The sequence below is a fragment of the Capra hircus genome, chromosome 8 (genome assembly GCF_001704415.2).
Source record: "Capra hircus breed San Clemente chromosome 8, ASM170441v1, whole genome shotgun sequence".
NCBI lineage: Eukaryota > Metazoa > Chordata > Mammalia > Artiodactyla > Bovidae > Capra > Capra hircus.
In genome coordinates this window covers 5,601,903-5,626,936 of record NC_030815.1, presented here as the reverse complement: position 1 = coordinate 5,626,936, position 25,034 = coordinate 5,601,903, and the positions used below count along the sequence as shown (strand labels likewise).

Below are 25,034 nucleotides of genomic sequence, written 5' to 3'. Positions count from 1 at the left end.
TGGGTATTACCTTGCTCTCCTCTTCACAGGACTTTTGTAAATAACTTGCCCACAATCAGCTGCGGGGTACGATACTGGATCCCACTTGTATGTGATACCTCCCAGCACCATGTCTGCATACTTTCCTCCTCAACAGCTGTCCATCCCTTCTCCTGCATTATGACAAGTGACTTCATGGCCGTGGTCTGTTAGATTGGACTGTGCCCCTCTGAGATGAAGACCGAAGTAAGAACGGAGTGGTTCTTGGGCTTTGTTAATGGGCTACTGGACAGAATTCCAATCACTTCTCTTGAAGAAGAGGGGAGATAAAATCTGAGCATATTAAGTGTTCCTGATAAAATCTGAGGCTAGTTACTAGGGATTAAACAGATTCAATGCAGCACCTAACACATAGCTAAGTGAAGCGTTGGAGCTTGAGACTAAGATACCACCACCTTCACCTTGTCACCAGTCCCTTAGAAACTGGTTAGGTCTGCTCATTGACAGGGACTATTTCAGCACTAAGTCTAATACGTATTCTAAACAGTGCAGAATACCTCCTGGTTCACAGCCCCGGCGCTGACTGCAGCAGCCTTTGTGAGCTCGTCTTGGCCCCACTCCAGCCTCCTTCCTGAGCCCTGCAGCACTAAGACCCTGAAGGAGGTGCTGGCAGGTGGGCGGGGACGAGACAGAAAAGAGAGATGGATGACCCGGTACCCTGAACCACAACGGGACCAATTTATTTCTGTTCTCTGAATGGAAACACTTAACAGTCTATGCTTTTTGGTCTTGACATTTCAAAAAGCCATGATCAGATTTTCTCTCACGTATGAATTAACCAGTAAACATATTTAGTTTATCAGATTACCATTCCAGCGTTATGAAGATTTGCATTTACTGTAACAGGACACGAGGCACTTTGTTCACTAACTATAGACAAATATTTCTGTGATTAACCTGCACTCCAAACTACAATATGCAAGAACACAGTAGCTCCTTATTTTTCGTGGATTCTGTGTTTGTTAATTTGCTTACTCCTTAAAATGTATTTGTAACTCAAAACTAGTTCGTGGCACATTTGTTTAAAAGACTTGTTGTTATGTGGACCATTTTCAAAGTCTTTACTGAATTTGTGACGATATTGCTTTGGTCTTATGGTTCAGTTTTTGGCTGCGAGGCATGCGGGATCTTAGCTGCCCAACCAGGGATCTAACCTGCAGCCCCTGCACTGGAAGCAAAGTCCTAACCACTGGACCACCAGGGAAGTTACCTGGGACGTTTTCGTGGTTATTGGAGAGCATGTGCAGAGAGGGGAAATGGGATCAGGTGGACACAAGATGATGCACTTCCTCTGATATTCCTTTTTAGGGTCTGTTTCATCCACTTATTTCTCATTTTTGTGCTTTTGGTGGCTGAGTGTGCTGTTTAAAATGGCCCCCTGAGCTCGGGATGCAGTGCTATGTGGGGCTGCTGTGTGGGGCTCCTGCATGTGCGAGGCTGTGCTGAGACTGAGGGGGAAGCGTGTGTGTTACACAGGCTTCTTGCAGGCATGAGTCCCCTGGGCTGCTGGCCGTGAAGTCAATGCTGCGATGCGACAATACACATTAAGTAATGTGTGTTTAGATAGAAACACACATAAAACGAGGTGATGTATGGACTGGGGATGGAAATGTGCCAGAGGTGTGTAAGAACGAATCCATGTGTTTCCTCCATGAGCAATGGTTCTGTATTCCTCGCCCAGTGCTCACAAGACTCTACGAGCATCACCACCATGACTGCAGGAACTTCCCTGGCGGAAGTGGGCAAGACTGCGCCTTCCAGTGCAAAGGGTGCAGGTTTGATCCCTGGTTGGGGACCTAAGATCCCGCATGCCACACAGCGCGAAAAAGAAAAAAAAGAACAATCAGAAAACAGAATCAATTTTGTCACAAATTCAATAAAGACTTTGAAAATGGTCCACATCACAAAAGCTTTCTCTTAAATAATGAAAAACAGAACTGACTGCACATCAAAGTGCAGATGCACAGAAGCTGTGTGTCAGCAATGAGAACAGTGACAGTGGCCAGCCGGGAAGCCGGCCACTCTGGCCTGCCCACTACAGAGGGGAAGAGTGGTGGGCGGGTTTCCAGTCTGTGGGGAAAAGCTTCTGGCCGCCAAAATAACCTGCAAGGTGTAAGAGGTAGAGACTGAATTACATTCCCTCCATCAAAATTAGATTTATGCTCTGAAAGCAATGATTAGACCAGAGAATAGAACTTTAGTCAGTGGAGCCATAAAAAGTCAGGGTAAAAGCTGGGAAAACTCTGTAAAATGTTCAGAGAGACCTTGTATAAAAACGTGCCCTGAATACTGCAGGAAGCTGCCCAAAGAACAGCAAGAGAGACTGAAGAAGAGAGACCTGTAGCGCTTAGCAGGGATAGTAACAGAGAAATGGGGCTTCCCTGGTAGCTCAGCAGTAGAGAATATGCCTGCAATGTAAGAGACATGGGTTAGATCCCTGGGTAGGGAAGATCCCCGGGAGAAGGAAGTGGCAATCCACTCCAGTATTCTTGCCTGCAAAATCCCATGGACAGAGGAGCCTGGTGGGCTACAGTTGATGGGGTCACAAAGAGTCGGACATGATTGAGCTACTAAAAAACAACAACAGAGAAATGAGCCTGTTTCACTGGCAAGCCTACCCTTTTAAAGACTGTGTGTTCTCGTGCTTAGATGACAGGATAGGCTCCAGTGATGCTTAGAGTTAGAAGAAATACAGGGTTAAACTGGAAAACAGATGTGTGTTTTTAGAAATTACAAAGGTGTTTATTATTATGAAGTACTTATTCACATATTACACCCCACAGCCTTAATGTATCTTAATTCTTTCTTCACTTCTCTTAATGATGCAAATTACAGATTCAGTCACCCCACACTTTCCAGTAAACTAATTATTTATCTTGAGCTGACATTCAGGACGCCTCCTCCTCTCATGGAACAGGATGACTGGGTAGAGGACAGTGGGGAGGGTGGTATGCCCTAAGGGTGGGGCTGAACACACCCCTGCATGATGAGAGACTCGCCGAGAGAGAGCTTTCGCGGGGTCTCTGCTGTGCCAGCTGCGAGTGCTTTCTGACCAGTGGGGCTCATGATACCCACTGTGTTGTATGACTTTTATGTTTTTTAATCCCCTGGAGGAGGGTATGGCAATCTACTCCAGTATTCTTGCTAGAGAAGCCTATGGACAGAGGGAGCCGGTGGGGCTGGGAGAGGGGGTGCGCTATAGTCCATAGGATTGTGAGAGTTGGACACGACTCAGTGACTAAACAACGACATCAGGTTTAATCCTCACCAGGAAACAGAGTGTGTATGTCTATCACCCATATCCGCCAAGAAGAGGTGCAAGCTCTCTGATGCATCTCAGCTGTGAGAGGTCCATGTCTCGCTGTACACATGGGCTCGGGGCTCCCCGGCACCTGAGGCTCCACCCGCTGCCACACCCTCTCCAGGGTAGGGCCACTGCAGAACCCACAAGGTGGGGGCTGCCAGCTTCAACACACCCTGAGGTGTGGAGATCCATGGACAATTTGGGGGATCGCTCCTTCACAGCATCTTCTCGGCATGGGCTGGAGGCCAGTCCAGGTCACAGGACCTCATGTTGATGGCGGATCTGCCCTATTCCTTAACACAGACCCTCTGCTCGGGGACCACACCCACCTGCCCCCTGCTCTCCCTGAAGTGTCTTCGTCCAACTCAGATCTAAGCAGAGGCCCCTGCTACAAAGGGACAGGATTTTAAGTGCCTCTAGTTAAAGAGAGAGTCACTTTGTAATTGATAATACACTATTATGTTTGCTTTGCTCCTAAGTAGAACACTTTATTACTATAAAGATGCCTCATAAACATGCATCACAGATAACACACTTCAATGACTCTCTGAAGAGCAGGCCTCCCTGGTCTTTTATGAGGGTGGTGAGAGGCCCGGGAGGCACAGGGTTGGGGACCAGTTTTGTCCCATCCTCACCCCTAGAGCCTGTGGCTGCAGGGCTGGAAGCAGAGCAGCAAGTGTGTCTGCCCTGATCTCATGTCTGTTGTGACTTTCCAAGAAGAGTGGTCACATCTTGCAGGGCCAGGGTACCCCTGCCCTGGGTGGGGGTGAGGATAAGTGATGGTGCCCACATCCTGCTAAGCCAGAGTGGCAACTGCTGCACACCAGATTTGCTCAGCTTTGCCTCTATAGACACACTAGGAAGACTGGGGGAGGACGCAGGAACATAGAGAAAACTACCTGGAAAATGGAACAGACCTCGGTGGATGCCTGATGGAGTGGTTTCCAAACTGGACAGGAGAGCTTGGGGGTTTCGAGGAGATGGGAGGACCAGTGCATGGAGATGCTCCCCAGGGAGCCACAGGGAGAGAGGATTCTGCAGATTCTGTGCCAGAAATGAGCTAAAAACACTGGTGACTCCCTTTCTTCATGGATGGGGAAACTAAGACTCAGAGTGGGCTGTGGGGGACTTCCCTGGGAATCCCGTGGTTAAGACTCCAAGCTTCCAATGCAGAGGGTGTGGATTTGATCCCTGGTCAGAGGACTAAGTTCCCACATTTCAAAGTATGGCCAAAAAAAAAAAAAAAGAGAGAGAGAGAGTAGACTGTGGGGAATTCCTGCCCGATGAGGGCAGCGACACAGAAGCAACAACCAGAGGTATGTCACCCACACATCACACTTCAGAGTGGAAACTGATGGGAAAAACACGTTCAAACACCCTGCTGGGTTGGTTTTGTCTTGTCAGGGACATATTGTCTTGTATCATAACCACTCACATCTTAAGCTACTTCAGCTTTGACTGCATTCCTCTGATTCCTCTGGGTATCTGCTCAAAGTTTTGCAACCATTAGAACAGAAATAATAAATGCCTTGCGACTACTCAGGTATTATATAGAAGACTCTTTTTTTTTTTTAATGGAAGGGGGAGAGTAAAATAATCAATGCATGTCCTCAAGTTGCTATTCTTCCTCTTAAAAAGCTTTTGTGTGCCCATGAACAATTACTGAAATACCACCAATATGCCTGCGTGTTCGGCCACGGGTGTTCTGAAGTCCATCACAAAACCCTCACGAACTTCATTTTACATTTATTTATTTGGCTACTTCACAGATCTCTGCCTGCTGTCTCCCCCCAAGGCTGTAAGTCTCATCTGTTTTTTCCATCGTGTTACCCACCCCCTACCCAGGTCCGTTCCCCTCCACTCAGCATTGTGGTGATTGGCCCTGCAGAGTAGCGATTATCAACCAGGGGAGATTCTGCCCCACAGGGCACATGTGGTGAAGTCTGAGGACATGCAGGTTGTCACGGCTGGGGACAGGGAGGAGCTGTGTGTGCCATGGGCGTGGGGTGGAGAGATCCCAGCGATGCTGCTAACCACCTACAAGGCACAGGACAGCCCACCTGCCAAGACCGCCAATAGTGCTGAGATGGAGAAAACGTGGCCGAGGAGCAGGAAAGACTTCTGCGGCAATGAAAGAAAAACCTTTGCCCTTTTACCTTTTTCTAACTTTCTGTTTTCCTCTTTAAAAAAAAGTGCAGTCTTCCCTATTGGCTCAGTTGTAAAGGACCCCCCTGCCAATGCAAGAGACACAGGTTCAATCCCTGATCTGGGAAGATCCCACATGCCTCGGAGCAACTAACCCCATGCACCACAGCTACCGAGCGTGCACACTTACAGCTCGTGCTCTGCAGCTCGCCCCCCACAACGAGAGAAAGCCCACACGGCAAGGGAGACCCAGTACAGCCAATAGATAAATAAATTTAGTTTAAAAATCATTTTAAAAGGAAGCTCCTTCCACCTAAAAAAAAAAAAAAAAAAACCTCAATGTGCTGTATATACTGCAATGAGGGGCTTCCCAGGTGGCGCTCGTGGTAAAGAACCTGCCTCCCAATGCAGGAACCATAAGAGACACAGGTTCCATCCCTGGGTCAGGAAGACCCCCTCGAGGAGGGTATGGCAACCCACTCCAGTATTCTTGCCTGGAGAATCCACGTGGACAGAGGAACCTGGTGGGCTACAGTCCATACAGCTGCAAACAGTTGGACTGGACTGAAGCAAATTTAGCACACATGCACATGTACAATACACCCCCGGGCATTAGTTTATCATCACTAAAAGGCAATGGGGTGTGGAGGCCAGAAGCAGGGTCCCACCACCCCAAACTTCCAGTTACGCGACCTTCAACTGATCTGCTTCTGAGCCTCAGTTCTGTCCTCTGTAAACAAAGAGGGGGGAAAAACCCCGCGCTGTTTCAGCATAGCTCTAAGAAGGGGGACAGTGTGTGAGAGAACGCAGTGCGCTGCCAGACGCCCCGCAGGTGCCCCGTAGGTGGACAAGGAGTTAACTGAGCGCCCTGTCTTCATCAGCTGCGGCAACGGTGAAGGAGAACGGATCAGCATGGCCACGACAGGTCATCACGTGGGAGTGGAACACAAGTTTAGACCTCGTTCTAAGATGATTGAGAGGGACTTCCCTGGTGGTCCAGTGGTTGGGACTCTGCTTTCACTGCTGAGAGCCTGGGTTCAATCCCTAGTCGGGGGACTAAGATCCCACAAACTTTGTGGCATGGCCAATAAACAAATAGAGTAACTGAGAAATATTTCCCCCAAACCATAGGAATAAGTATAAATGAACGCCTCAGGGCTGGAAACTTCATGTCCTTGGTGATGGCACAGGACCCCAGCACACCTTCTCCTCAGCCTCCGCCTCCCGCGGCCTTTCCCCAGCCCCCACCTGGTGACACCCAGGCTCCACCTCAGGGACAGTTCAGTTCAGTTCAGTCATTCAGTCGTGTCCGACTCTTTGCAACCCCATGAACTGTAGCATGCCAAGCCTCCCTGTCCATCATCAACTCCCGGAGCGTACTCAAACTCATGTCCATTGAGTTGGTGATGTTATCCAACCATCTCATCCTCTGTTGTCCCCTTCTCCTTCTGCCTTCAACCTTTCCCAGCATCAGGGTCTTTTGAAATGAGTCAGCTCTTCGCATCAGGTGGCCAAAGTATTGGAGTTTCAGCTTCAGCATCACTCCCTCCAATGAATATTCAGGACTGGCTGGATCTCCTTGCACTCCAAGGGACTCTCAAGAGTCTTCTCCAACACCACAGTTCAAAAGCATCAATTCTTCAGTGCTCAGCTTTCTTTATAGTCCAACTCTCACATCCATACATGACTACTGGAAAAACCATAGCATTGACTAGACGGACCTTTGTTGACAAAGTAATGTCTCTGCTTTTGAATATGCTGTCTAGGTTGGTCATAGCTTTTTTTCCAAGAAGCAAGTGTCTTTTAATTTCATGGCTGCAATCACCATCTGCAGTGATCTTGGAGCCCCTCAAAATAAATTCTGCCACTGTTTCCACTGTTTCCCCATCTATTTCCCATGAAGTGATGGGACCGGATGCCATGATCTTAGTTTTCTGAATGTTAAGCTTTAAGCCAACTTTTTCATTCTTCTCTTTCACTTTTATCAAGAGGCTCTTTAGTTCTTCTTCACTTTCTGCAATAAAGGTGGTGTCATCTGCATTTCTGAGGTTATTGATATTTCTTCCAGCAATCTTGATTCCAGCTTGTGCTTCATCCAGCCCAGCATTTCTCATGATGTACTCTGCATATAAGTTAAATAAGCAGGGTGACAATATACAGTCTTGACGTACTCCTTTCCCAATTTGGAACCAGTCTGTTGTTCCAAGTCCAGTTCTAACTGTTGCTTCCTGACCTGCATACAGATTTCTCAAGAGGCAGGTCAGGTGGTCTGGTATTCCCATCTCTTTCAGAATTTTCCACAGTTTATTGTGATCCACACAGTCAAAGGCTTTGGCATAGTCAAGAAAGCAGAAATAGATGTTTTTCTGGAATTCTCTTGCTTCTTCGATGATCCAACAGATGTTGGCGATTTGATCTCTGGTTCCTCTGCCTTTTCTAAAACCAGCTTGAACATCTGGAAGTTCACGATTCATGTATTGCTGAAGCCTGGCTTGGAGAAATTTGAGCATTGCTTTACTAGCGTGTGAGATGAGTGCAATTGTGTGGTAGTTTGAGCATTCTTTGGCATTGCTTTTCTTTGGGATTGAAATGAAAACTGACCTTTTCCAGTCCTGTGGCCACTACTGAGTTTTCCCAATTTGCTGGCATATTGAGTGCAGCACTTTCACAGCATCATCTTTCAGGATTTGAAATAGCTCATCTGGAATTCCATCACCTCCACTAGCTTTGTTCGTAGAAATGCTTCCTAAGATCCATTTGACTTCACATTTCAGGATGTCTGACTCTAGATGAGTGATCACATCATCATGATTATCTGGGTCATGAAGATCTTTTTTGCATAGTTCTTCTGTGTATTCTTGACACCTCTTCTTAATATCTTCTGCTTCTGATAAGTCCATACCATTTCTGTCATTTATTGTGCCCATCTTTGCATGAAATGTTCCCTTGGTATCTCTAATTTTCTTGAAGAGATCTCTAGTCTTTCCCATTCTATTGTTTTCCTCTATTTCTTTGCACTGATCGCTGAGGAAGGCTTTCTTATCTCTCCTTGCTATTCTTTGGAACTCTGCATTCAAATGGGTATATCTTTCCTTTTCTGCTTCGCTTTTGGCTTCTCTTCTTTTCACAGCTATTTGTTAAGGCCTCCTCAGACAGCCATTTTGCTTTTTTGCATTTCTTTTTCTTGGGGATGGTCTTGATCCCTGTCTTCTGTACAGTGTCACGAACCTCTGTTCATAGTTCATCAGGCACTCTGTCTGTCAGATCTAGTCCCTTAAATCTATTTGTCACTTCTACTGTATAGTCATAAGGGATTTGATTTAGGGCATACCTGAATGGTCCTGTGGTTTTCCCTACTTTCTTCAAAAAAGGAGGGACAGGACCAGCCAAACCCTAACCTAGGAGGCTCTATCTCTTGCTCAGCATAAACTCTTCTTGGATTTCAGTAAGAACCCCCATGTTACTTTCAGGAAGGAGTTCTCTGCCTTCCTGAAGCCCCCTCCTACTCCCCTCTGAGAAGCCCCGGCAGGGCTGCACTGAGTCCGTCCGTCTCTAGGGGGAGCGCTCGCCTCACGGAAGACGAGACAAGCGTCTTTGAAGACCCCCAGCCCCCAGCCCCTTCCTCGGCGGGGACAGTCCTAGGAACACGGAGCTCAGATGCTCACATCTTTCTCCAGAGCCCTTTTTGCCAGTTATGTGCCTGTCGGGCCTTGCCATTCTGGGGAAGGTGTGGATATTTTCCTTTTGATCGAAATGGCAGTGCTCCTTCTATAAGGAGTTGCGTGTGCGCTAAGTCGCTTCAGTCCTGTCCGACTCTTTGTGAGCCCGTGGACTGTAGCCTGCCAGGCTCCTCTGTCCATGGGATTTCCCAGCTAAGAATACCATTTCCTCCTCCAGGGTTGCCATTTCCTCCTCCAGGGGATTTTCCCCACGCAGGGATCCAACCCAGGATCCTGCATTGGCAGGCGTGTTCTTTACCACTAAAGCCCCCTTGGGAAGCCCCTGAAAGGAGTTACTGAGGTAACTAAGAACGGCAATCTTCTCCACATTAGCTACACTGGGACTGCGGACACTCCCTGTAAGATTCTGGGGTGAGGAAAGTAAAACCGTGGCCATTCCCCAGCAATGAACTGGACGATATTACTGAAGTTACACTATTTTTATGTCATTTTAACCCATGGAATTACTTTGGCCTTTCTACATTTTAGCATTGTTCACCTTACGTGTCGCAAGGATGACTGCAAGGATGACGAAAGAGTAATTCTATCTTTCAATACTAAGTGCATTTCTTACGTATCTGTCTGAAAGTGAGCAAAGGTGACTAAGAAGTGCCTCCAGGGAATCCTGTAAGTCCCTCCTGTTGCTCGCCCCATGGCCCCCACTTGAGACAACATAGTGCATTGACTCCCAGGGACCTGCCGTCCGGGGCAGGAGCCGTCAGAACTCCCGGAGTGCACGGCCAGGCCCCCAGGACAGCTCTGCCCCACCCATCCCGCCTCACTTACACCCACTCACCTGGCTGACCTCCCCTGCTCATCACGGGACCTGATCAATAAATGCCTGTGTACCCACCCAGGCCCAGCTAGAGGTTGCTCTAATCTTTGTATCAGAACATCACCACTGAGACAGTTTATCAAAGGGGCCGTAAGGGGCGTGCTCCTCTGCTGGTTTCCCTGGTAACTGATGAAAGCGAAGTCACTCAGTCGTATCCGACTCTTTGCGACCCCATGGACCGTAGCCTACCAGGCTCCTCTGTCCATGGGATTTTCCAGGCCAGAATACTGGAGTGGGTTGCCATTTCCTTCTCCAGGGGATCTTCCCAACCCAGGGATCTAACCTGGGTCTCCCGCATTGTAGACAGATGCTTTACCGTCTGAGCCACCAGGGAAGTCCTCAGGTAACTGATGAGCCCACCTCATTTCAATCCCTCCTATGACTGCCAACCTCAGTCTTCCCCTGCCCACCCCAGTGAAGCCTGCCACCTTGTTCTGCCTACCATCTGCCGCCCAAGGTGGGATGTCTGACACCCCAGGAGCTGGCTCCAGGTGAGTAAGCTCCCCCATCCATGGAAAGACTGACGTCTCAGTTGCTGACTCCGGGCTCTTTCTTCAGTCCAGGCAAGTTCAGGCTTTGGTCAGGACAATGACCAAACTCTGAAGAGACCATTAGCTCCAAAACTCAGCTGCTCCAGTGGGACAGGGTACCACTCCCCCCGCTGACTAAATCTTTATGCCAGTTCTCCAGATGGGTAGGAAACTCGCCCTGGAGAGAAGGTCTCCCAGGCATGGTCGGTCACCAGGCTGGGCTGCTATGGGGTACCTCATGGCACCTCCATGAACATTTCTCTACCTAACCTCCAGGGAACTTACTCTAAATCCCTGGTTGGAGGTGGAGGGTTGTGGAAAAACGAAACAAGCAATCTGGGTTTGTAATTTTTTACCAGGCAAACTCTGTCCTTCTATAACTTGGTGGTGGAGCTTTGAGGGGAAATTAAGTTATATTAGTGGGAGGAACCTCATTTACCAAACCAGGCCTCCGCATGCAGGGATGATCTCACGAGGGATAGGAACCACCCCGACAGGCCATTGAGGAGGAGCAGGGGTTCAAAGGTGCTGCTGCTCTGCTCATGGGGAGCCTGGAGCAACAGATGACCTCGTGTCCAGTTTCTGGAGGCATCCGTCTAAACTGCTGTGCAAGCTGGGCTGACCTGCGTGACCCCAACCTCTACAATAATTCCAGTTTTGTCTCCTGTGGTCAGTAGGGCCTCAAACAACAATCGGCTGTGCCCCTGTCACTCAGAAAATTCCAGAGTGCAGTGTGTGTGTGTGTGTGTTTAGATGTGTGTGTGTTCAGATGTGTGTCTATGTTCAGATGTATATGTGTGTGTGTTTAGAACAGAAAGAAGAAACTAGGTATCAGAACACGATTTATTTTTAAAGTTAATGTGGAAAATCTCTGACCTCACAGAAAGTGGCTTCCAAGAGCAGAAACTTTCAGGCCAGTTAGAGAGCAATACTTTCTGTATGCAAAAGCAGCAGCACGTCCATTGTGGGCCATCCGAAACCAATTTAGAACGTGCTTCCTGCAGGCAGGGCTAGCGCTACGGCTGCCATACCGTACTCTGAGAAATGAGATGTGCTTTGGGCAGTCCAAGAAGGGAAAGGAGTGAGCGTCAGTGACTGTGACCTGTGTTTTTGGATGGGGTTGTGTGGAACCGGCACACACGTGTTAATAGAAACTAGGATAAAGCACTGAAGTTCATGGTGCACGTATGTGATTCACACTTACATGTGCGTACATCATTTATGTGCTATGCTGTGCTAAGTTGCTTCAGTTGTGTCCAACTCTTTGCAACCCTGTGGACCGTAGCCTGCCAGGCTCCTCTGTACATGGGATTCTCCAGGCAAGAATACTGGAGTGGGTTACCAGGGGATCTTCCTGACCCAGGGATCAAACCTGTGCATTTTCAGGTGGGTTCTGTACCACTAATGCCACCTGGAAAGCCCCATATACATCATATATAGATTATTCTAATATTAATTTTAATCTCTTATGAGCAGCTCCTTACTTCTAGTCAGTGTTAACTGAAACCCATGGGTTATGATGTATAGAAACTGAAATTAGAAAGGAACTCCGTAGCAGAATTAGAAAATATTAATAGCAACTATTTGATAAATTATAGCTCTATATTCTAAACAAGAGCATCAGAAAGAGCCTTTAACATGGAGAATGAAGACAGCTCACGAGCACAGCTACCTTAAATAAAATTAGAGTATAAACATCAGTGTTTTTGTATCCGGTAAGAATAGAATTACCAAGTGCATAAGGCAGGAATGTCAATGTGTAATATCTTTTTTTTTTTAAAGCCTCAGTTTCCCACAGACAAGCTTAACAAAGTTATTAATAATTAATCATATTAACATTTGCATAGCTCTTATGAGTTTTCGAGGCACTGTATTATTTCGCTCTGCCAATGTGACTGAGATAGCTTTCTACAAAACATAAATTCGACAGGAGTGTAGGCAAGAGGAAAGGTTAAACAGGAGAAGCAGATGAATTTGCTCAACTAGTCAAAATATTTAATTCATTTGTTTGAAACAAAATAGCTTGGATTCTATATCTCCCGATTGTCTGTCTTCTTGGGCAGAAAAAGGGCAAGAATAATTTCCATGTATTTGCATCAGCAGTGAGTTCACAGTAAAGGAAATAAAACTGTGCTTTATTAGAAGAAAATCTAACAGACCACAAATGGCACTTGCTACCCATGGGCTGCTCCAGCGGGGCTCTGAGAGGCGGGGTGGGGCTTTGCCTGAGGCTGAAGTCCAGGCACAGCAGCTCCCAGCAGAGCAGTTCTTCTGCCCTTTGCCCCTCCTTGGGCAGTGGTGTCCTTCTTTGTGTCTCTGGACTTCCCTGATTCCTGCCCCCTCCCCAACCCCGCCCATTCTAACTCTCATTTGCTCCCTGAGTCTCCTCTGTCTGCTTCTATGGACTCCACTCAATTTCCTAGGGCGATGCCAGGCCCCCACCCTCCGCAGAATCCGGATATCCCAGTAGCCTGACACTCCTCAAGTTCTCCTTAAACCTCTGGGAGGTGGTCAGACTGTGGAGGGGGCCTGCACACACGACCCTCCCTAAGCTTCCAGCTGTATGTCCTCACCTGCTGCGGGACCCCCGGGAGCCGCAGCACCTGCCTTCCTCCCAGTCCCTGCCTGCCGTCCTGTCCTCTGGACCTGTAACCTTCTCCCGGGAAAGCCCCTCAGCCTCGGGCCTGTCTCTAGTGGGCCCCCGGAAACCCTTTCCTGGCCCCTTCCCCTCCTCAGGCTCTCACATCACAGTGCCCTTTCCCTTCCCCCATGGGTGGACGGCGAGCGCCCCGAAGGCAGGGACCACACTTCTTACTGCATTCCCGATGGGCTGGCACAGTGCCTGGCTTACTGGAGATGCTCCATCTCTGCTGAACCATGCAGAGAGCCATGTGCATGTTTTTTTATAGAAAACAAGTGTGAAGGCAGGTGAAATCATTCTTGGCTCAAGTCTATAAAAAAAGAAGCAGGCCTCCGGTTCACTCAAAACACTGTTACTCACTCTCCTAACGAGCGATCAACAGCCAGCAAGTGAGTCAGCTCGGGGATGGGATTCAAAACTGCGAGAGACGTGAGCATGACTCACCCCAGCAGCAGCGGGCGGTCCTGTCCAGATTCTCATCTGAAAGGACGATGGAGCGGCCACAGGAACGAGCAGGTGAGCCCTGGCAGGTGCCACAGCTGGACAGAAGGCCCAGAGCTGGGTCTCTAAGCGTGGCAGGTGGCTCATTGGTATGTGTGGCAGAGGCCAGAGAGCAGGCTGATCAGACCCCACAGCTGCGGAAGTTCAGTCCTCGTGAGGAACGTTCTCCACAGGGCTGAGTATTCAAGAGGGTGTGCATGTGTGACATGAACGCATGAGATGCTTTCAGCGCTGTCTGTAGAGCACATGTGTGCATGCTCAGTTGCTAAGTTGAGTCTGACTCTGCGACCCCATGGAGGGTAGTTCGCCAGGCTCCCCTGTCTGTGGGATTTCCCAGGCAAGAAAACTGGATCACTGGGAAAGACCCTGTTGCTGGGAAAGACTGAAAGCAGAAGGCAAAGGGGGCGGAAGAGGATGAGATGGTTAGATAGCATCACTGACTCAGTGGACATGAATTTGAGCAAACTTCCTCCTCCCTCCTCCCAGGGATCTTCCTAATTCACAGACTGAACCTGTGTCTCGTGCATTGGAGGGCGGATTCTTCACCACTGAGCCACCCAGGAAGCCCGCCTGTGTAGCAGAAGGAAGGTGCTAACATGCACGCTAGATACAATGCAGAACTTAGCAGCAATTTCTTTGCTGTTGACCTTTTTATTTTGCAGAAAATTCTTTAAGACTGAGCACATTCTAATTGATGAATAACTCAACTCAGAAATTATTTGAGTCTACACTGAATTTTAAAGTGTTCAAACAGCAAAGAAGCCTATCCCATTTTTTTGAAAAGGGTGAAAAAGAATCAAATTTTTTAAAGTCATCTGGATTCAGTTAAAAAAAAAATCTTTTTTCTGGGAGTTATGATGTTTGAAGATTTTGAATATAAGTTTTCTCACTAGCAAAGAATTTGACAAAGGAGCTCAGGAGTGGTTTGTTAAGATAGTCTTGGTCCTTTTATCTGATTGGGGCCACAATCTTTGCCAGAACATGCAATAATCTCATTTCTAAGCAGTGCTCCAGTTATGCCAGAAAAAAGAACAAAGAGATGATCAGCCTGTGAAAAGGCATGGCAAGAGGGAGGAAGGGAGATTAGAGGCAAGAGGAAAATTAGAAAGGAAGGGAGCATGCAGGGAGAAAAGAGAGAAAGACAGGAAGAAAGATGATTGTAGAAGAGCAAGACCCAGAGAGATGGGGTCTCAGAGGCACCTGGTGTGTCAGGGATTATCAAAGGGGATGAGGCCTCTGCCATCAATGGAAGTGCAAGGAGAAACAGGTCAGGTGGACATGGCTGTGTGGGGCACCCACATTTTCCAAAAAGCAACAGAGGACCCCAAAGTTACGTAGTTTGGACAAATTGTGACCTGAAGAAAGTGCCATAGCAATTTAAAAAAAAAAGCCACTACGACTTAAGTTTCTAACCCCTAGGCCTGTGATAAGATTCTTAGTCTATTATGTCCTTTAATCCCAATGCCAACCTGGGGGGTAGGTACTGGTAGACCCATGTTACAGATCAGGCTCCTGAGGGCTGTGGGTAAGGAGCTGGTCTAAGCTCTCGTGTCTGGTAGTGGAGCCGAGGTCTCACCTCAGCAGACTCCTTCACTCACTCCTTTATCTACTAATTCATTCTCTTCCCAGATGTTCACGGCTGAGCATAGCCAAGCTCCGAGATGTCAGTTACTGGAAGGAGCTGGAGAAGACGACAAATACCTTGCTCTCAGGACCTTATCATCTAGCAAACCGTGCCCTGAGGCATGTGGTCCAGGAAGGTGTGGGTGGAGGAGAGAGAAGGGCCACGGGGGGTAGGACCATAGCTCTGCCATCTTGCTGGGCTGACAGAAAAGAAGTCACAGCACTGAGCCTCAGACTTCACATTCACATGTGGGAACCCTCTCAGTGTAAGTCCTGGCCTGCAGCACAAAGTCAGTAAGTACCCCTCTTTCCTTCCCCGTCAGGAGGAAAAGGGGAGGAGGTGAGGAGAAGACCATCACAAGGTTGTCTGAGAACCCCAGTGACAGACTCGAGGTTCGAGTCTTATCTCGGGTGACTGGCAGGCACTCCAGGTGGGGACACAGACTCTGTTTAGGTTCCCAAAGGGTCTATGCACGGCAGTTCTAGCAACAAGCTCAGCCCCTGCCAGGAGGGCTGCCATAAAAGACAGGATGCACAGTTAAATTTGGATTTCAGATAAACAACAAATATTTTCAATGTATAAGTATATCCCATACACTATTTGGGGCATACTTATACTAAACGTTTTTCATTCTTTATCTGAAATTAGATTTCACTGAGCATCTTTTTTTTTTTCTTTCTAAATGTGGCAACTCTGAAACCAGGCAAATTTCTGCCTTAATCAGGAACAAACTGCTCCCACATCCTCCCTTTTCAGCCCCCCTGAGATGCTCCAACTGTTCTCTGCACTGGAGGTTATCTCTCTCACCCCTTGGTTCTCTACTTCTTCTCTTTCTTTCTCTGCATCTTTCATGCAACCCCTTTCACTCCTGCCAAATCAATATATGAAGCCTCCGGAGCAGCCCCCTGATGGGTCCAGCATTCGACTCCATGGTCATAAAGGATGCTGCTGTGGGCTCTGTGTGTGTGCCTGTGCCTGCTATCTTCACCCCCTAACATGAGCACTATGTTAACCCCGCCTCACTGGGGAGACACCTGGGAAATTCCCTAGTGGCATGAATTATGTTGCATCCACAATAATGGAAGATGCTTAGATCCTCTGAGTAGAATCAGTTGCTCAATAAACTGAAAGAGAACAGCTTTGAGTTCATCCAGTAAGCACCACAATCAAAAGCCAAGAGCTAGAAACCCTTTGTTTTAAATCACACTACGTGAAAAGGACCTGACCGTGTGGGTCATGGTTTCATCTGCCTGAGGACACCTTTATCCATACTAGGGAGTTTCCACTTCCGGTTTCAGGGCCGAGTGAAAAACAGATAACTAGTGGGAACTCGCTGCGCAGCACAGGGAACTCAGCTCGATGGTTTCTGATGACCTAGAGGGGTGAGACGGGGGAGAGGTGCAAGGAGACTCTAGAGTAAGGGGTTATAGATATGACCGACTCACACTGTACAGCAGAAACTAACACAACAGTGTAAACTAATTATTCTCCAACTGAAAAAAACAATGGAAGGTGGCAAACATCCAGTTAGTTTCAGGAGCTTCCCCAGCAGTTTTCCTACCACCCTACAGTGAGACAGGGAGCTTGGTACAGAGGGAACAGCCATGTGCTGAGAAAGCTCTGCTATTAAACACTTGTCAGGTGAAACTAAACAATGCACTTGGCAGTGAGTCCACGCCCCGGGACAAGCTCGTTTCCCACTGTGGACTGTGAGAAGGGGACGTTCTGACCAGTGCCTGTCTGGGGACCATACTCTGAGCAGCACAGGTGTAGGAGACCCCAGAACTTCATAGCCTGACCCATATGAAATGGGGAGCTCTCCCCTTTCTGCCCACTCTGTGGACCAAAGATCCTCTTATTCCCCTGCAGTAAAGGCAGATATATGTATAACATATATATATTGCATTCTGACAGTCTAACTCAGTATCTATCCACACGACCGTGCCCCCGGTTCAGAGAGAGGAGGAAGGGGTGCTTACTCTTCCTGTCGCAAGTCGTTCACACTGCGGTCCAAGGAGATCATGTCACTAGCCACCATGTTAAATCCAAACTCTTTAATGCTGGCTTGAACTGCGTGTTTGAATTCTGGTCCCAGAACCAACGGCTTGGCTTTCTCTCCAGGCCCACCGACCACTCCGGGAGGCTCAGGCTCTTTGGGCTCAAAGTTACCGAGGACCCCCGGGCGGAGCACAGGATCATGGTAGGTGAAAGTCTGGGGCTTAAACGTGAGATATTGCCTCTGCATGATGTCTTTCTGGTCCTCTCCTCCGGAGCGGCGCTCTTGTTCATGTCTGGCCTTGTTCCTTCTTCGAATAGACTCCAAGTCCACTTCTACGCCTTCCACGTGAGGCCAGGGCACCACGGGTTTGAATCTGTCATCCCCGAGGGCTAGTCCGTTGCCCCCTCTGTCAGGCATGGGGTTATTAACAGCTCTGTCTTCCTACACAAAAGGGAGGGGGGCATACAGTGAGTACATGAAGGCAACCACAGCAGTTCATGACACCAATGTGCACATTTGAAAAAACAGCCCAGGCAGTGATAAAATGTTACGAATCATGAAACTAGAGCAGGCCATGAGCCAGGACCCCTCATTAGAGGAAAGCGCTCCTGACGAGGAACGACATGCCAGCAACAGAATAAGTCTACGCCTCTGTCGTTGTTTAGTCGCTCAGGCCTGTCCAAATCTTTACAACCCCATGGCCTGGACTGCCAGGCTCCTCTGTCCATGGGATTCTCCAGGCATGAATACTGGAGTGGGCTGCCATTTCCTTCTCCAGGGATCTCCCCAACCCAGGGATCAAACTGGGGTCTCCTGCATTGACAGGTGGATTCTTAACCACTCAGGCACCTGGGAAGCCCAGTTCTTCGCCTTACCATTCCAAAATAAAGGGGTGGATGCATTTTTTACTTCTCCCTTCATAAGCTCAACTCTCTATCAAAAACCTCTTAATAAAGCACATTGCTGGGCTTTCCTGGTGGCTCAGTGGTAAAGAATCTGCCTGTAATGCAGGAGACCCAAGTTTGATCCCTGGGTCGGAAAGATCCCCTAGAGAAGGGAATGGCAACCCACTCCAGTATTCTGGCCTGGAGAATCCCATGGACTGAGGAGCCTGGCGGGTTACAGTCCATGGGGTCACAAAGAGTCAGATATGACTGAGCGACTAACACTTTCAAAGCACATCGTTACAGGTTGGAGCAATGAGGTTCTAAGACCTTTGCCCAAAGCAGGCACTCAACAGATCCTGTTGTACAGTGTGGTTTTCCCAGTTGTCTGGTGGACGAGAAATATGACGTTCTGTCAGTCACATGGCCACATGGTGGTGGTGGTGTTGGATGTCAGCCCGCCCAAGGCTAGCTTAGTGGCCCAAATGGCAGAGGACGGGGGCTGAGATATGATCTTGACGGCCCCCACTCAGTATTTCTGCTCTGGGAGAGGTTAACTGAGTTCAGAACTATAAAACAAGCTCTGACGACTGTAACCAAGGCTAACAGAGCTCTTAAACCACACCCATGACCTAGCTGGCCCCGTTCCAAAGGTGGCCGCAGGAAAACCGGATTCTGTGTGCATGAATATTCCAGAATGTTGACCTTCCTTTCTGTCCAGACGCTCCTCATCAGCTGCACAGATCTTCCTGTCAGAAGCCCTGCATGCTTCTGTCCCTGGGGTCACATGTGAAGTTTCTGTTAAGTCAGCACCATTCTTTGTACAGCCATGTTTCTCAACATCAGCCGCACCTCAGTGGCTTTAAATACACTGACGTCAGAGTCCCACCCCTCAGATATCAAGATTTAACGGGTGGGAACGTTTGGAGTTTTAAGAACGCTCCAGGTGTTTTCAATATGCAGCAGGCTTGAACTCCAATGGCTTAAAGGAAGGGCTGCCGGCTATAACCTGACAAGGAGGCTACAGCCTGTGCGTGGCCGGTCTGGGGCGGGTGAGCCAGTCAGAACCAGGACTGCAGACCTGGCTAACTGATCTGCCACCCTCCCTCCCCGTCAAGCCAGGATGCCCAGAGTCCTGAAGACAGTTATAAAAGAGTTCATACCGTCTGACCGACATTTTTCTACAGTGTTAGAGCTATTTTGAAAAGTTAAGTTAAAGACTTTCAAGAGTGCAGAGGTAAGGCTGATACGCAGGTTGCTGTCTAGTGGTGGTTTATTTAGAGACAAGGACCTCTTTGGAAAGTCAGCTAATTCAAATGTGAATTTAGTCAATGTCAAATTTTTGCTAAGGGCTAGCTGAGGACTGACTTGAGAGAGTTCAAAAAGAAACTTAACAAATGTATGTTGAGAGTCCATTGGACTGCAAGATCAAACGAGTCAATCCTAAAGGAAATCAACCCTGAATATTCATTGGAAGGACTGATGCTGAAGCTGAAGCGCCAGTATTTTGGACACCTGATGTGAGGAGCTGACTCACTGGAAAAGACTGATGCTGGGGAAGATTGAAGGCAGGAGGAGAAGAGGATGACAGAGGGTGAGATGGCTGGATGGCATCACCGACTTGATGCACATGAGTTTCGGCAAACTCCAGGAGATAGTGAAGGACAGGGAAGCCTGGCATGCTGCAGTCCAGGGGGCCGCAGAGTCAGACACGACTTGGCAGCTGAACAACAATCTCTTTGTTTATGTAATACTCTAAGCATGTGATACAACATTCATAGGATCCTTAATGGTATATCGTGAAAGGCAAGTCTTCCTGCCTTCCCTTTGGTACAGGCACTCACAGCCGGCATTTCCTTGTGAGTCTTCCAGGTATAAACACACCTGGGCATGGATGACAAGAATTTTTTGCTGAACAAGCGACACAGATTTTTACTGACCCATTAATTTTGAGAAGGAATCATAAGATGTTACAACTAGTTCAAAGGTGAATCCTTTGAATGACTTGGTGAAAAATAGACAAATATATAAACATCAAGAATACTGCAAACAATTGAAAAATAAATGCAAAACTGGTCACACTGGTCCATACCCAGAGGGCAGTAACCAACTGCATTCCACACGACACGGCTTCCATTTCAGTGGGCAAGACTCTTGCGTGTTACTATCATTTTTCTATCATTTACAGGATTGTGAAACAGGTTGGAGTTCATGCAGGGATGAGATAACCTGCAAAGCTGAGTTGGAAAATGCACCCAGTGACCTTTTGGATCCATTTCAAAGTTTTCCCACAATTTTCATCCTATAGCACAGAACTAAGTGTAACATGCGGCACCTTGTCCAACCATCTAAGGGTGATACCTTTGTTCAGGTATACGTGGATAAGCCTTCTGCATCAGGCTTCTGACCACTGCACACCTAGTCAAGTAGCAGGCACTTGCTGTTTAGTCGCTAAGTCAAATCTGATTCTTTGTGAGCCCATGGAATGTAGCCCACCTGGCTCTTCTGTCCATGGGGTTTCCCAGGTAAGAATACTGGAGTGGGTTGCCATGTCCTTCTCCAGGGGATCTTCCCGACCCAGGGATCGAACCCTCATCTCTTCCGTCTCCTGCACTGGCAGGCGGGTTCTTTACCACCAGCGCCACCATGGTAAGCCCATGGGAAGCGCTGCAATAATCAAATTAAAATAGAGAAGTCCTTATAAAACTCTAAGATACCAGACTCAAGATGTTGATGTTGAACCAAGAACCCCACCAAAAGAAGGAAGACTCAGTCTCTCCCTTCAACTTTTCACATCAAGGCTCCAGTGAACTAGTAACTGGAAAGGAAGAGAGTGAGGGGCAGGAAATAGGCTCAGAAAAGCAGACTAAACAGGTTATCAGCCGTCCTGGGACATCCTCTGCGGTGCCTAACATTCCACCGGAGGAAAGCTGCTTATGGGAAGAATGCGGGACACGACAGCGAGTGAAATCTAGGTACCCAAGGCAGGAGACATCTGTTGTGGTTCGGTGGGCAGGTGCTGATGTGAGACTCACGAATATAAACATTTCTCAGGCTCACCCACCTCAACAAGAGAATGTTTAATGGATTCAAACTTGATGCTCATCTTTCTTCAAAAGTTGTTTTGATCTTCCCTTTGTCTAACCTTTGACTTTTCTATTTTTGGGTCATGCCAAGTGACTTGTGGATCTTAGTTCCCTGCTGCTGCTGCTGCTGCTAAGTTGCTTCAGTTGTGTCTGACTCTGTGCAACCCCGTAGATGGCAGCCCACCAGGCTCCCCCATCCCTGGGATTCTCCAGGCACACTGGAGTGAGTTGTCATTGCCTTCCCCACTGAGTTCCAAGGCTAGGGATCAAACCCGGGTCCTTGGCAGTGAAAGCAGAGTCCTAACTGCTGGACTGCCAGGGAAGTCCCTAACCTTTGACTCCTGGTATTCCACTTAGACCTGTTAGGAGCCTGCCTGTCCTCCTCCTTGCTCTAGCATCCCTTCGTCTCCCCAGCAAGGTGGCCAGGTTCATTTGATCCTTCCTCCCTCCGTGTCCTCAGCCCACATCTTGCTTCTCATCTCTGGGTTCATCACCGTGGCACTTGAACTTGAGATGCCCGGGAATGAACTTGCTGTGACTCCACGGCACACATCTGCTTCATTCACTGTTTTCCCCACCTTGGGGCTGGGAACCCCCATCCACTCAACTGATCAGATGCAAGTCCTCCACTTCATCCTGTTCTGACATCTGAACAATCACTGACTCCTGCCAGACCCACCGCCCGCACGGCTCCGGAATCCGGCCATTTTCTCCACATCCTCGCCGTGGTGGAATAAGATTCATATTTTATGGCAGGACAAGAAAAATTTAAACAGAAAAGCTCTTCTCTGCCCTTTGTCCTCCTCCCTGCCCTCCACTGTGCATCGCGTATTTGGATTATGCATCAACCAGACCGCCCCCGTCAGCAGAAATACCTGCTCAGTCCCAAAGAGCAGCATTCTCCTAGCAGCAACAAGACAGCTCCTTAAAGATAACATTCCTTCTTAAACGTGTAAGGGTTCATGTGACCCACCACAATGATACATAGATCTGGATTGCATAAACTGTCAGGAAGACCTCATTTGATGTCCAGCCCTCTGTCTTAAATACTTACATGCCCGTGCCTTGACTTCTAACAGGTGGAACAGTTCTCAGATGCACTTTCTAGATTGTTATCCTCAAACCTGGCTCCCGTAAAATCTTCCATGTCTTTCTTAGATCAACTAACATTCTGTGGACATTGCAAAGGCCTAGGACAGTCCCCACTCACCTCGCAACAGGATCACTAGAACAGGAAGAACAGTGATGACGGCGAATACTCTGGCCTTAAGAGCTTCACACGTATTTGTTGTTGTTGCTGTTCAGCCACTCAGTCGTGTCCGACTCTGCGACCCCATGAACTGCAGCCTGCCAGGCTTCCCTGTCCTTCACTATGTCCCGGAGTTTGCTCAAACTCATGTCCATTGAGTCGGTGATGCCGTCCAGTCATCTCTGCCCCTGTGGCTCAGACAGTAAAGGATCTGCTTGCAATGCAGGAGACCCAGGCTTGACCCCTTGGTCTGGAAGATCTCCTGGAGGAGGAAATGGCAACCCACTCTAGTACTCTGGCCTGGAGAATTCCATGGACAGAAGAGCCTGGTGGGCAACAGTCCACGGGGTCACAAAGAGTCGGGCACGACTGAGCAGAGGCACACACACCGCACAGATGGAACAGCCGACAGAGAAGTGACCTAATGTCAGGGTCAGTACTGTGCATCCAGGCAGGGCCGTGCTCCCGATTCCTGGCTGCTAGTGCCTCCCATTCCAATGCTGCACTCCCTGTCCTTCGTCATTATTGCTCTGCAGCCAAAGCAGGGGTGGTGGTGGTGGTGGCTTAGTCGCTCAGTTGTGTCTGAGTCCTTTGTGACCCCCTGGACTGCAGCCCAGCAGGCTGCTCTGTCCATGGGATTCTCCAGGCAAGAACACTGGAGCGGGTTACCATTTCCTTCTCCAGGTGATCTTCCCGACCCAGGGATTGAACCCACATCTCCGGCATATCCTGCATTGGCAGGCGGATTCTTTACCACTAAGCCACCAGGGAAACCTGTAGCCAAAGTGACTTCCCTGAAATTCAGGTATAAATAGGTCCCTTCTCCTGCTTGCAGGCTCCACACTGATCCTCTTCCCCAAGAGGGTGGATGCTCTTCCTGGGACATTGTCGGCTCCTGCCTGTACTCACCTCTTCACCTCACCCTCTGGAGCAGGAAGCACTCCAGGCTCTTGGACCACAGGGTCACTACAAAGAAGATGTCCCTGGAGTGCCCAGAGCAGACGGACAGGGTGGATGGGTCGGGCTGTGTTCCCGCAAAACCTCATGTACAAAGACAGGCAAATGGGAATGGGTCTGCCCCTTCCCCTCCAACTCTGCACTAAACTCTAAGTTCCACGAAAGGGGAGGGACCTCATCCATGGGACGCGCCACTGCACCCCCAGTGCTTCTCCCACCATGTGACCCTCAGTAAGCATTTACAAATAGATGCCTGGATCCTACCATTTCTGCCTGGTTTATGAGAGGGAGCCTGAGATGAAGGATGAGAATGGAGCACATGGGCCAGGAAAGAGGGGCTCGATCAGAGAGAATACTGATACTGGCAGTACTCAAGGAATTCAGCAAGAGAAGAACTTGATATCCCCTGCACGGTGCTGTGCTGTTAGTAATGCTGTATCATAGTCACTGGAAAAAAACTTGGATTTGCTCACTTCTCAAATCCAAAGGCAAAACCAATCTGAGAACTATGTGCCTAACTTCAAGTCAATTAAGAAAAGTCATGTCAAATCGCCACGTTCTGTGATTCAAAGGATGCAGTCAGACAGTGTAATAGTACTAAGCTCCCTGGAGAGAGAGGACACACGCTCCTCCTCCTGGATACTGAATGAGACTTGAGTTGGCTTTGTGACTCACTGGTGTTCACACACCTTCAGAAGCACCAGCTTATTCCCTTTACAGTCGAAATCAACAGATTACTGTTGACCAGAAATGGAAGATGGAATCGGTGGGTCATCTTCTAGGATCAGTATGTCCGTAAAGGTGGAAATGTACTGAAAAGCAGAATCACCTATTCCCGGATGGAATTGTCAGGGGATTGTCAGGAATCAGGTCAGACTACTCACTTTACATCTCGCAATTTACAAAGCTCCCCATCCCCCCAAATCACCCTTATGGTATCTTCCTGAGACAGTCATGCCCTGGTAGAAACGATACAAACACAAAGGAATTTAGAGCCAGTGAAAGTAATGCAGGCATGGCTCTGAAATGCCACGGAAGCCTCGAAAGCTAAGCTGGTAATGAAGAGCTCCTGCACACACCAGAGGTCGTGAGAAGGCGGCTTCACTCTGGGACGTGGTTGCCGCTGATGGCCGCCTGCAATTCGGTTGTCATTCTGCCTGAGCCACAGAGCTTAGGACTTAACAGGTCACACTAAATTCTATAGTTTAAAAGCCCTCTTGATTAAAAAAAAAACACCTTTAATTAGAAAAATCACATTAGCATCCCTTCTCGAGCTGCACTTGATCACGAGCCAAGAAGCGCAAGAAGTGGAAGCTATCAGGGAGGTGGGGCGGGGGGAGGGGATAATCAAGGAGTTCAGAAGACACAGGGTGTGCCCACGGGCTGGGCATCCCCAGCCTGCCTGCGGCAGGATGTGGCTGGGGGCGCGGTCTCTCTCTGGTACCTAGAGCTAGATTCTGAGCTCACTCTTCCCCTGCTGACATCCTGTGCTAATAAAGACACAACTCTGGCTCCCTCCAG

The 25,034-nt window shown here is 48.5% G+C and overlaps 1 protein-coding gene across 2 annotated transcripts in view; it reads right to left on the bottom strand.

Moving 5' to 3' along the window:
- GALNT7 (polypeptide N-acetylgalactosaminyltransferase 7) overlaps positions 1-25,034 on the bottom strand; it is a 133,827-nt gene that overhangs the window by 46,425 nt on the left and 62,368 nt on the right. For both annotated transcript variants that reach the window (XM_018051815.1, XM_018051814.1), the window contains exon 2: positions 17,318-17,778. In XM_018051815.1, the coding sequence (XP_017907304.1) occupies positions 17,318-17,778 (461 nt within the window). The remainder of the gene's footprint in view (positions 1-17,317; positions 17,779-25,034) is intronic.